This window comes from Porites lutea, chromosome 1 (genome assembly GCF_958299795.1).
Source record: "Porites lutea chromosome 1, jaPorLute2.1, whole genome shotgun sequence".
Lineage (NCBI taxonomy): Eukaryota > Metazoa > Cnidaria > Anthozoa > Scleractinia > Poritidae > Porites > Porites lutea.
Window position 1 is genome coordinate 7,558,382 of NC_133201.1, and position 11,551 is coordinate 7,569,932.

At 37.7% G+C, this 11,551-nt stretch overlaps 1 protein-coding gene across 1 annotated transcript; it reads left to right on the forward strand.

The window, feature by feature from the left end:
* Window positions 1-745: 745 nt before the first annotated feature.
* On the forward strand, window positions 746-10,696 carry LOC140934617 (26S proteasome regulatory subunit 7). The gene is made up of 14 exons (XM_073384217.1): window positions 746-873; window positions 1,017-1,054; window positions 2,455-2,536; window positions 3,699-3,790; window positions 4,568-4,707; window positions 5,307-5,379; window positions 5,913-6,008; window positions 6,600-6,764; window positions 7,322-7,409; window positions 7,703-7,826; window positions 8,844-8,922; window positions 9,390-9,486; window positions 9,906-9,967; window positions 10,236-10,696. Exons 1-14 carry the CDS (start codon window positions 801-803, stop codon window positions 10,329-10,331), a joined length of 1,305 nt encoding a protein of 434 aa, XP_073240318.1. The 5' UTR covers window positions 746-800; the 3' UTR covers window positions 10,332-10,696.
* The last annotated feature ends 855 nt before the right edge of the window (window positions 10,697-11,551 follow it).

Genomic DNA, 11,551 nt, shown 5'->3' on the forward strand with positions numbered 1-11,551 from the left:
ATCGTTTCAACTAAGCAATCTACGAAAATTATTGCGCTTATTTGTTCAATCTGCACGCGAAATAGGGTACATTTTACATTATAATGAACATTCTTACTAGCTAGCAACAGCGAGGAGCCCAAATTTCCGACCCCTTATTCCCGGCAATACTTTCTTTTTTGCCTATTAGGGGAGGTTCAGTCCGAAAGAGGTACTTGTACCTTTTTTGAATTTCAGGCTTCAGGTGGTGAAAGGGTAGGGATTTCACGAATTGAAGTATATCAAAGGGTAAGGAATATGTCATTTCCGTCTGTAAATAGGCCCAAAAGGGCTTATAGACGCGTCTTATGACCTTGAAAAAACCGAAAACTGATTTTATGTTCCTGTCATTTATTCATATTTGAAACATATTGCATTTACAGCAAATAAAAGGGATGCAAAGTCTTAACCTAGGTGTGTGACGAACCTCCCCGTATAAAACTTTGTTGAGTACCCCAACCTCCCCACCGGGGCCTCCCCATCCTCGGACTCCAAGGGCAGTCAGTTGGATCGAGAGCCACCCCGTATCACGTACAGCGCATAAATGTCTTATCCGATTTTTTTTAAGTGATTACTTTTCTGTATTTCATTGCGTTATGGGCTTAAGACTGAATCTGTCGCTCGCTGAAATATGGCAGAAATGTTATTTATTTGCTGAGAAACTGGCACTACGCTGAGGTTGAAAAGGTTCATGGGAGCGATGACAAAGCACAAATTGGTCATGCGCAGTTCTATCAATTTTCGCCATTGCTGTGAGAGAGTTTTTCCAAGTTTCAAACAAAATGCCGGATTATTTAGGAAAAGATCAAAGGAAAATTAAAGACGACGAGAAAAAAGACGATAAGCCAATCCAAGGTGCGAGTGATACTTTGAATCATACCAAATCACGACGGGACTTATTAGTGACACGACTGACATCTTTCTCACTACGATTGCACATGGAAACCAGGATTCAGATCTTTCATTAAAAATTTTATTGTCATTTTTACCTCTTCTAGCTCTTGATGAAGGAGATATCGAAATTCTAAAGACATATGTAAGTACATCAAAATATATCGACTTTCATGTAAAGTGTAACAGGACTATATATTGGCTTGATATGTTATGTTTTATCACAGGCTGTATTCAGGAAACTTGTTTAGGTTCAGTTTCAATATCCTTGGCTTGAATTTTATTTTTTTTTCCCGAGGTATAGTAATGTATGATGATCAATTTGAAACAAAGGAAAATAAAATTTAAACCATGAATAAAACTAAACCACAACATGTACACTATTATATGCTTGTCAATAATATTATGGTTTGTCACTTCTGACTATTAAAAGTCTGAAGATTACATTTATATCTCACTTTAGCACAGTTTCTTAAGTTAATGCATAGAAGGATGTTGCATACTGTTGAAAACTTGTAATCCCTGCCTAAACTGTTATGCCAGGTGTATTTAATCAATAGAAATCAATATCAGAAAATATAAATAAGCCAAAGTTTGAACATTTTTTGGTAAAATGGCTTTTTTTAGAAAACATAATGGTTTCAGCAACCTCTCACTTCATATTGTATTTTTTTTGTGTGTGTTTGTTGTTATTTTTCCTGAGTGACACTGACACTTACCTGGTTTTGTGTTAGACTGTTACGAGCACATGTTGCTTGCTGGAAATGTTGTTGCCTCAAGATGATCTACATCATCATGAGTGGGTTAAATAGGTGACAAATTATGAAACTGCTGCAAATATTGTTACCTTAAGCTGAGCTATGTCATTATGAGTGACAAATTATGAAAGAATGAATGAAATGTTGTGGGTGAGAGGACAACGATTGTGCCCTCTTTACATTTCAAATATCAACATGTTAACAGTATGCTTGGATGTCAGCACACAAGGGCACCACTGCTAGCTGCATCTGTCCACTTATGAGTTTACTGTAACCCACCTAGCCCATGATATGAGTGATGTTTGTGAAAAGTAGACCACACCTCCACTGGGGAAACTTCCCCTCGTGTTTTTGATCAGTAGTTGCCATTGGGTTGTTTTACATCCCTTTTGATCTGACTAATGGTAGAAGGATGAAGGAGACAAGGCCAATAGCCTAATGTCTCTATAGTCCAATGACTCAATCCTCTGAACTGAGTTTTTTAGAGACCCTTGTCGGTTGTTCAGATAGGGTTTGAACCCACAACCTCCCCCTCGGCAGACTGGCACTCTCTCAACTGAGCTAACCAGGTGGTGGATATCGTAAATAACAGTATGAGTATGAATGATAATTTTTATGAACTGACTAAGCCCCTTTTGTCTACTGATTAAGAGGGTTTTTTAAAACTGTTTAATACTGACTCGAGGTATATACCCTATTGAGATGCAATAGCTGTTGCAAAATACTGTACATGATAGGACTATGGTTACAAGAAATTTCTGTCTTTCCTGGCTGTGTTTTCAAACAGGGTGCTGGTTTATACAGCAGATCAATAAAAAAAGTGGAAGATGATATTCAAGGAGCACTGAAGAAAGTGAATGAATTAACAGGTAGAAATATATTTTGTGAATTAAAGAAACTGCTACTGTTAAGAAATACTACACATGTATGTACTAACTGACTGAGTGGGAGGTACGGTCAGGAAAATAATTTGCTCTAGGTCAGACGGCCTGACAGAGTACCAAATATTTTCCCTTCCAGCCCAACCTAACTCATTCAATAAGCATTTTATTGTATGACTGCAGCGTACAAAGAAAGTAGTGCCTGATAGCCCGGGGATAGTGGATTTTGCTATCGGGCTAGTGAATTCTGTTATTAACTTGCCTGATGGGCAAGTGAATTTTTCAGAGGAATTCAAATTACAGAAGAACTGTGAAATCAATCTGCTCATCAAAACAATTTTGGGGCTAGTTAAAATGTCATTTGGGCTAGTAAATGTTAGCTTCAGATCGCCTGAATGGCAAGCTGTAAAAATGACTTTCTTTGCACCCTGGACTGTTGCGTCAATCAGCATGCTTTCCTGACAAGGCTGTATGCATTTTTCCAGCCCTATCTCTTGATGCGTACAGTCCTCATACAGCCTTTTTTTCATATGGTTTTCCAAAAAAAAAATAATTCAGGGTCATAATTTTATGATAAAGATCTCTAGTCAACAAGCTTTGGCCTGTTTGACTCAATTGTGCTTTATCAGGTATGGTTTGAAAGATCTTTCTGCCCAGCACAAGTTAAATGTCTGTAAAAACTGACGACATTACAATTTGTACAAGAGGTGGTTATGGATGGTTCAGATGTTAATGGGCCAATCCTAGACCATATTTACTCCCTATGGTCTTGCCCTTTTTCTTGTTTTACTGTGAAACATGAAGGGAGCTTGAGATCTTCATTGAACTAAAATTTGTACATGTGCAAAGTACTATGAAGCCTTTAAAGATCTTAAAAAACTAAGAAACTCATCACCTTTAGTCAGCTCCTTTTGTTAGTATTTATTTTGAATTAGATCAGGCCACAGTTGCTCAAAAGCTGGATAGCACTATCCACTGGATAAATCTTTATCCAATGGATAGTGCAATTGGCTCCCCTAATACTTATCCACTGTATAGAGATTTATCCGATACATAGCGCTATCCAGCTTTTGAACAACTGGGGCCTGTCCTTCATTTACAATGCATGTAGCCTGTACATGTAGTCAATGTTAATTTTGTTTGTTTTCAGGTATAAAAGAATCAGACACCGGCTTAGCTCCTCCAGCTTTATGGGACTTAGCAGCTGATAAACAAACACTTCAGGGAGAGCAGCCTTTGCAGGTATTTAATATAATAAACACGTGCTGAAAATAAATACCTTATTTGATCAAAATAAGGAAGATCGAGCTGAGACTGTCAATGTACAGTTATTTTCACCGTTATAACATGTTTCGTTAATTCACTACTGCCTGTTGATGCATGGTGATGTTTATAGACTCTGTCCACAGCTTCTTGGAACTCTCTTGTGCTTTGGAATAATTACCACTCAGGGTACGCCAAAACCTATGTCTGATTGTCCGGGACAGGTAGAAATACAGTTCTGACAAGTAAACCTTTGACATAACTTGTTGGTGGGGCAAGCACATTTTTAATTAGAAAAAATACAGAAACAGATAAATGTTGACTTCAAATTACAGCAGAATTAAAATTTATTTTATAGTCATAAAAGCAAACCTCATGCTTGTCAAAATAAGGTTAAATATTCCTTTAAAACTTTGTTATTCCACAGCCATTTCAATCATTTGTTTTTTTACGAGCTCCATTTGGCTTAGGAACCTGTCCTTAGTAACCAGGCCTGTTAGCTTACCTACAAAAAGGCTGATTATGTGATAATAAGCAGTAAAATATATGCCCGACTGTTTTTGGGTTTTGAGCAAAACTTTTTGGACAAGAACCCTTGGGTTTCAGACAACCAAATTTAATATAGTGCTTGTCCAAAGGACAAGTGGATAAGAAAATTTTTGGCGCACCCTGGCCACTCAGTAACTGTCTCATTTGTTTGCAAGTTAATTATGACTGAGCACTCATTTATTTTATGTGTTGTCTTATCTCTGTCAGGTTGCAAGGTGTACAAAGATAATAAATGCAGACACTGATGATGCTAAGTATGTGATAAATGTTAAACAGTTTGCCAAGTTTGTGGTTGATCTTGGTGATCAAGTGGCTCCCACAGATATTGAAGAAGGAATGCGAGTTGGGTATGATCCACATCACATTCAATAAACAAGATGTGTAAATCCTGTTTAATTAGAAATACATGGCTGTTTTGCAGTTAAGGCAAAATTAAGCTTGAGAAAGTGCGATGTGGTGTCTTGTTTGCAAAGTAGGGTAGTCAAGTAGTTTGGCTGGCTAGAGGTCTGTTTCTTGAAAGTCCCAGTAACTTTTCGCGGCCATAAATCAAATATTCAAATCAAAAGCTGATCAAAGAAGTGTTGGTCCTAGCTAACAAAACTGATACAGTGTAGTTTTTTCATTTTAATATTATCTGCAACACTATTGAAACTCTTAGTCTTGAATGTAAATAACAACAACTTTCCGGAACTGTTATTTATCAGGACTATTAAGAAATTTACCCCAGGGCCCTTGCACTTCATTTTGTCCCCCCCCCCCCCCCCACCACCCCCCTCAGGTATACAAGCATATTACTCTGATGGTGACTCATAAGCTTGCCATGGTAACCGCTTATGGTTGTCATTGCATGTGACTAAAGCAGTCTTTCAGGCAATGGAAGGTTGCTGGTTTTAGACATCTTCAATGCATCTTGCCACATGCATTATGCTTTTTTCCCTATTTTCAGAGTTGATAGAAACAAGTACCAAATTCACATTCCCCTCCCACCAAAGATTGATCCAACTGTTACAATGATGCAGGTAATCTACTGAGTATAAGATGTTTGCAGTACATATATCTACATGTAGCTTATGGTTGCCACAGTAAGGGAATTTTAAGTCATAGAATAATGAAATTTTTTTAAGTTCAGGGAATAGTCAAGAAATTTTATTTTAAAGACACCTTCCAAGCTGATTAAAGATCATAAAAAAGCCATTTTCTTAAAGAAAAAGTACGGTTGGTCATTCAAGCATGTTCACAATACAAAGTTTTGAACAAAAAAGAAAACAAAAAACTATGGGCACCAGGATATTTCAGTAGTGTTATTGTGTTAGGAGGAAAATTTCAACCTGTGTGCCCAAGATAACTAAACCACAAACAGTAACAGTGCAATATTTAGTATCGTGATGTCCAATATGATTGTATTGTTGGTCATGAGACTGTGAACTTTTCTTATATAATCCAGGTGTTCTTGGTTAGATTCATGTAATTTGAAACTAGAATTTAAAGTAAGTGGTTCAAAGGTTTCTTCAAAAATAAAATCTTTCACTTGTGATGTACATTTATCCCGTAGGTGGAAGAGAAGCCAGATGTGACATACTCTGATGTAGGAGGCTGCAAGGAACAGATAAACAAACTACGAGAAGTTGTAGAAACTCCACTGCTTCATGTAAAGAGCATCAGTTTGTATTATCGTAGTATCATACCTTTAAGGCATAAGAGCAACCAACATCAATTTTCTCCTAACTACATCAATGCATCATCAAAAGAAAAGGTTGGGAGAATTAACAAAATGATGAACAAAGGAGATATGCTTTGATCTTCTATCAAGTTCTCTCAACTAATTCTATAAGGCAATGTATGAGCACTAGTTTGGAGAATTGGTATTTGGATATTGAGGCTTAAAGGGTTATATGGGACTACCAGTTAACCCTTCAACCAACATCAATTTTCTCCTAACAGTATGAAGACATAATTAAAAGAAAAGTTTATGAGAATGTATAAAATGATCACCTAAGGGAAAATGCATTTTGATCTTTGAACAAATTCTCTCAACTAATTCTGTAAGGAAATGTATGGAGATCAGTTTGGAGAATTTGTATGTTAATATTGTGGCTTAAAGGGTTAAATGTCCCTGATTCACTCATGATTGTATGTTGAATTCTAGTGTGGCCTGACCACTTAGAGAATAAAAATTAATCAACATTTTCCCACAGCACTGTACAGGTATTTACCTGGGTTTGCCTATTTTTCTCTGCAGCCTGAACGGTTTGTGAATTTAGGCATAGAACCTCCCAAGGGAGTTTTGTTATATGGACCACCTGGTACAGGGAAGACTCTCTGCGCAAGAGCTGTGGCAAACAGGACTGATGCCTGTTTTATCAGAGTGATTGGATCTGAGCTGGTGCAAAAATATGTTGGAGAGGTTAGTGATAGTGATTTGAATTGGTACGCTTTCTGCATTTTGCAAATATTTTAAATCGTTGAAGAGTCACTTTTAACTCACAGTTGCTAATACTTTTATTAAAATTGAACTCAAACTTCACTAAAGGGGCCCTGTTTCTTGACTTGACAAGCAATTCCTGCTTACTCTAGATGGATGAATTAACACAATAATTACTACCTCTACATGCACCTCGCCTCGCCTCATTACGATCTGTTCAATAAGGACTTTACACATCTTCGCCAACTGCTACTGTTATCTTAAAAAGTGTGTTTAGTTTCAGTCGTGATATTTCTTTTTATGGGGATTGGACATAACACCTTGCCCCACCCCCAATTTGGAGGGCCAGGCATTGCAAGTCGATTGGTCTTTCACCCAAACCTGTCCAGTATGTTTAAACCTTCCAGCGACTGAGGTCCAACTACTATGGCTTCCCTTGATCATAAAAACCTTCCCACTGCATTAAGGAAAAACACTCATCAACACTATAGCACAGATTGAAAATGACAACATTTTCTTCCCCATTTGTCATTCCTCAGGGTGCAAGAATGGTGCGTGAATTGTTTGAAATGGCCAGAACAAAGAAAGCCTGCATTATTTTCTTTGATGAAATTGATGCTATTGGAGGTATGTCATCAATTTTTGTGCATAAAGAAGGACAGAATTTCTGCTGAAGAGCTCTTAAAATCTGTTACTAACAAGGCTGGGGATAATTGTATCAGTCTCGCTAGATTTGCCTCTCCACATGAACCACACCAGTCTAACTATTTTCAATTTGCACAAAATTTAAGCACTTTCAAAGACATTCTACCAACTTAATGGAAAACAAGTTGCCTTTGTGATATTACAGGTATCTACTGTAGTGATTCCTTAAGCCTTTGTCCAAGATTTTATGGTTTCTTTTTTTTACTATCTGCCAGGCACTCGATTTGATGATGGCGCTGGTGGTGATAACGAGGTTCAAAGAACAATGTTGGAACTTATTAATCAACTTGATGGGTTTGATCCACGAGGAAACATCAAGGTTCTTATGGCAACAAATCGGTAAGAATAGGGAGTTTAGGCAGCCACGTTTTTGAGTGAGGCGTGTCAACCGGCATTGAACTTTTTGAACTGTTCAGCTGTGATTTTGAAAAACCTCTTGGGTAACGACACTTATCAATTCAAATTTCGTAGCCTAATGACATATTACAAGAGAAAAAGGCTCACTTCTGGTTGACGTTCGTCGCTCAAAAAAGTCACTGATATGTCACATCATGACTTTCATTCAAAAATTTCACTTTTTTTATTAAATACTTCTAATATTTTCACTCGACTAAAATTTACAAACAAATGCCCAAATTAGCCTCCGGTACCACCTTAAACGGCTCCCGAATATTTATTTATCGCCCCATGTCAGGTAATCCGGATTCCGGAAGCTGGGAAATTTTCGCTCGCGGAATCCGGAATCCTGCATTGGAATCCTGAACACAGTTCAAGGAATCGAGAATCCCACTGAGGACTGTAATCCAGAATTTAGTATCAGGAATTCGGAATCCACAGCATGGAATCCAGAATCCAAGACTGTATTGGATTTGCTTACAGAGTCTCCAGAAAGGGAGCAAGGGATGACGCAGTGGTGAGAGCACTCACCTCCCACCAATGTGGCCTGGGTTCGAATCCTGATGTCGACTTCATATGTGGGTTGAGTTTGTTGAAAAATTAATTTCATCGTAGCTTGTTTTCGTCCACTAGTCAATTTCACGTCATAGTCGTGCAGTGACAGTAAAGAAATGTACAAAAAATGTGATGCACGTGCAGAATTGTTGTTTGCTAATCTAAACATACATTGCTTTTTTGACGGTCTCGTTGCCGTCGCCGTTGTCGGGTCTTAAGGCTGGTCCCGAATAAACACAACAGCGACGGCCCAAGAATCCTTACTATAAAAGTGTCCCTATCATAGAGCCAAGAGGTAGGGATTGTAAGAAGTTTTGTTCACTTAGGGAGCTGTTGGTAATGAGTGTTATAACGTTAACCCTTAGCAACAATACAACTGTGTAATGATGCTCTCTTTTCTTTCAGACCAGATACTCTTGATCCTGCACTGACCAGACCAGGAAGACTGGACAGAAAAATTGAATTTAGTCTACCTGATTTAGAGGTACTTCATTAGCTTTTTTTAAAAGTATCTTAAGCTTTTAACGTTCTGATGTGGTTATGCAAAGCTGTCAGGATCCCCTCAAAAAGTTTCAGAAAAACCCGGTTGGAAAGTTAATGGAAGACGACATTTTTGGTCGTTTCAGCGGGAGGAGTGGAACATCTGAAAAGGTACTCCTTTTTTTCCGGACGGAATGTTCAGAAACGGAAATTCGTGTTCAATTTCTTCAAAGCCATCCTTGGTACAGTTTCAGACTTTCGCGGCCGTTTTTTGGTGAAAGGAACCGGGACGAAATTTACCAGTCTTTTTCGTCAAGCGCGGGAACTGCATAGTGCAGCCTACGAGTGATTTGCAGCGAAGTTCTCGACCAATCACCAAGCAATCCGTTTAAAAAGCAAATGCGAAATTAAACGTAACTTTGTTTAAGATTGCTGACAGGGTAAAAAGATATTTCTTTTGTCTCTACACAGGGTAGATCTCACATATTTAAAATCCACACGCGTTCCATGAGTGTGGAGCGGGATATTAGATATGAGTTATTGGCCCGTCTATGCCCCAACACAACGGGTGAGTAAACTCAGCATAGTACTTGAAATCACCGCTGATGGAAGGGGTTTCATTTGAATGGTAACACCGTAGGATTTCATCCTCAAACTCAAAAGTTAGGACTCCATGCTAAATAAATATTGTACCATGTGAAAGTACTACTGAAGAGGTTTCATTTGAATGGTAACACCATAGGATTTCATCCACAGACTCAAAAGTTAGAACTACATACTAAATAAATAGTACCGTGTGAAAGTACTACTGAAGAGGTTACATTTGAATGGTAACACCATACGATTTCATCCACAGACTCAAAAGTTAGTAGAATATAACATGTCATATTTTAACAGTCAAAGCTGGAGACAAATGGTATTGGGAATGGATTTTTTCGACTTGGTACATTTGTGACTTATTTGCCTTTTTCCTGTGTGGTGTTTCAGGAGCTGAAATTCGCAGTGTTTGTACTGAGGCAGGCATGTTCGCCATTCGATCACGAAGAAAAGTAAGTACCAAGGAAGCTCTTGTTTCCTTGTTCTCGAAAATGACACTAAGAAAGTCAATTAGCGTTCTTTTAATCTTCATTATTATTACTCCGGGACTCTCCTTTTGAACGTAACAGTTTAAGTATTTTTTCGAGGGAAATACTGGCCAATCTAAACTCTGACACAGGAAAAAAAAGCTTTTAGGACCAGAAAACACAGCCATCGTTTTGGAAAAATAATGTAACTTATTCAGGATATGAAAACTTATTTTGGTTTTTGCTTTGACAGGTTGCCACTGAGAAAGACTTCTTAGAAGCAGTGAACAAAGTGATCAAAGCTTACGCGAAATTCAGTGCCACTCCACGTTACATGACCTACAACTGAGAACAAAACTGTTTTTCGTCCAGTGTTTATTCCTTGATAGTTCGGTTTTGGCGAAAAATCTCCTGTTATCGTGTGAAGCAATCAAAGGTAAAACACGTGACTTGGTCGACGCCTTTCCGTCCTTTTCGCGGCTCAAGCTCTGACTGGTTCATTGCATAATCTGCCTGTATTCTGATTGTCCAGAGGTGCTTTACGTCTCGACACTCTACAGCTTTAAAATACCAAGCCTCGCCATGTTGAAGGTGGTTTTTCGCAAGTTCTATCAATCAAAGAGGAGTTTTGATAGAGAAACTTAGAAAAAAATTGTTTGTTGATAACTGTGTATACGCTTTGAGAGAAAGTATTAAAAGTGTTTGCAAATTTCAGCTCTGTGTGTGTGTGCTATGTTTGATTCCATTGACGACTGTTGTAGTGGAAAGTAATTGACGAAATCTGCCAATGAGGCAGTCTTTTTAACAGATGAGTAAAAAAATTGTTGCACAATTATTTAAGTTGATAATGGTCAATTTTACCTCCGTTTTGCCTGCCCGAAACCTACCCCAAACCCCCCCACCCCCGATTAGTTGTACCCCTAGTAAATACTCTAGGACTTAATTGCTCTAAAGTTGCTCTCTTACTCTACTCTAAATTACTCTAAAGTAAATACCCTAGGACTTAATTAACTAATTACTTATTAGGAATTTTTGTTGTTTGTAATTTTAGTTACTGTATTTGGAAATAGTTGAGATGCTATTTATTGTATACGGCTCCAAGTAAAAAACATGAATGTATCTATGTTTGAAGCGAAAACATTTAGAGGTACAAGCCCTTCTAAAAAGCTTCTTTGTCAAGGTGGATGAAAAATAAAAATAATAATAATAATAATAATAATAATAATAATAATAATAATAATAATAATAATAATAATAATGATAATGATAATGATAATGATAATGATAATGATAATGATAATGATAATAATAATAATTAAAAGGACGAACGCTTTAATCCCAAATGAATTTGCGTCTGGAGTGCTTTAGCTACTTAAGGTGGATCACACCCACCGGGGTTTAATGAATAGCAGTATGAGTTCTTTTACTTCTACAAGAGCCAGATTAGTAGACCTGCTGTGAGACGAAGCTTACATTATTTCATCTTTATTGAAATCCCATCCAGGGAGACTAGGATCGTTAAACATTTTTAGGCAGGGCGTTCTCATTAGTTATTCTGAGACCTAGAAG

Excerpts from the sequence above, each read along its gene's own strand:
- LOC140934617 (XM_073384217.1), top strand. The coding sequence starts at position 801 with ATGCCGGATTATTTAGGAAAAGATCAAAGGAAAATTAAAGACGACGAG. Across the intron at positions 5,380-5,912 it reads CAACTGTTACAATGATGCAG|GTGGAAGAGAAGCCAGATGT; the intron begins GTAATCTACTGA and ends TTTATCCCGTAG. Across the intron at positions 9,968-10,235 it reads CCATTCGATCACGAAGAAAA|GTTGCCACTGAGAAAGACTT; the intron begins GTAAGTACCAAG and ends TTGCTTTGACAG.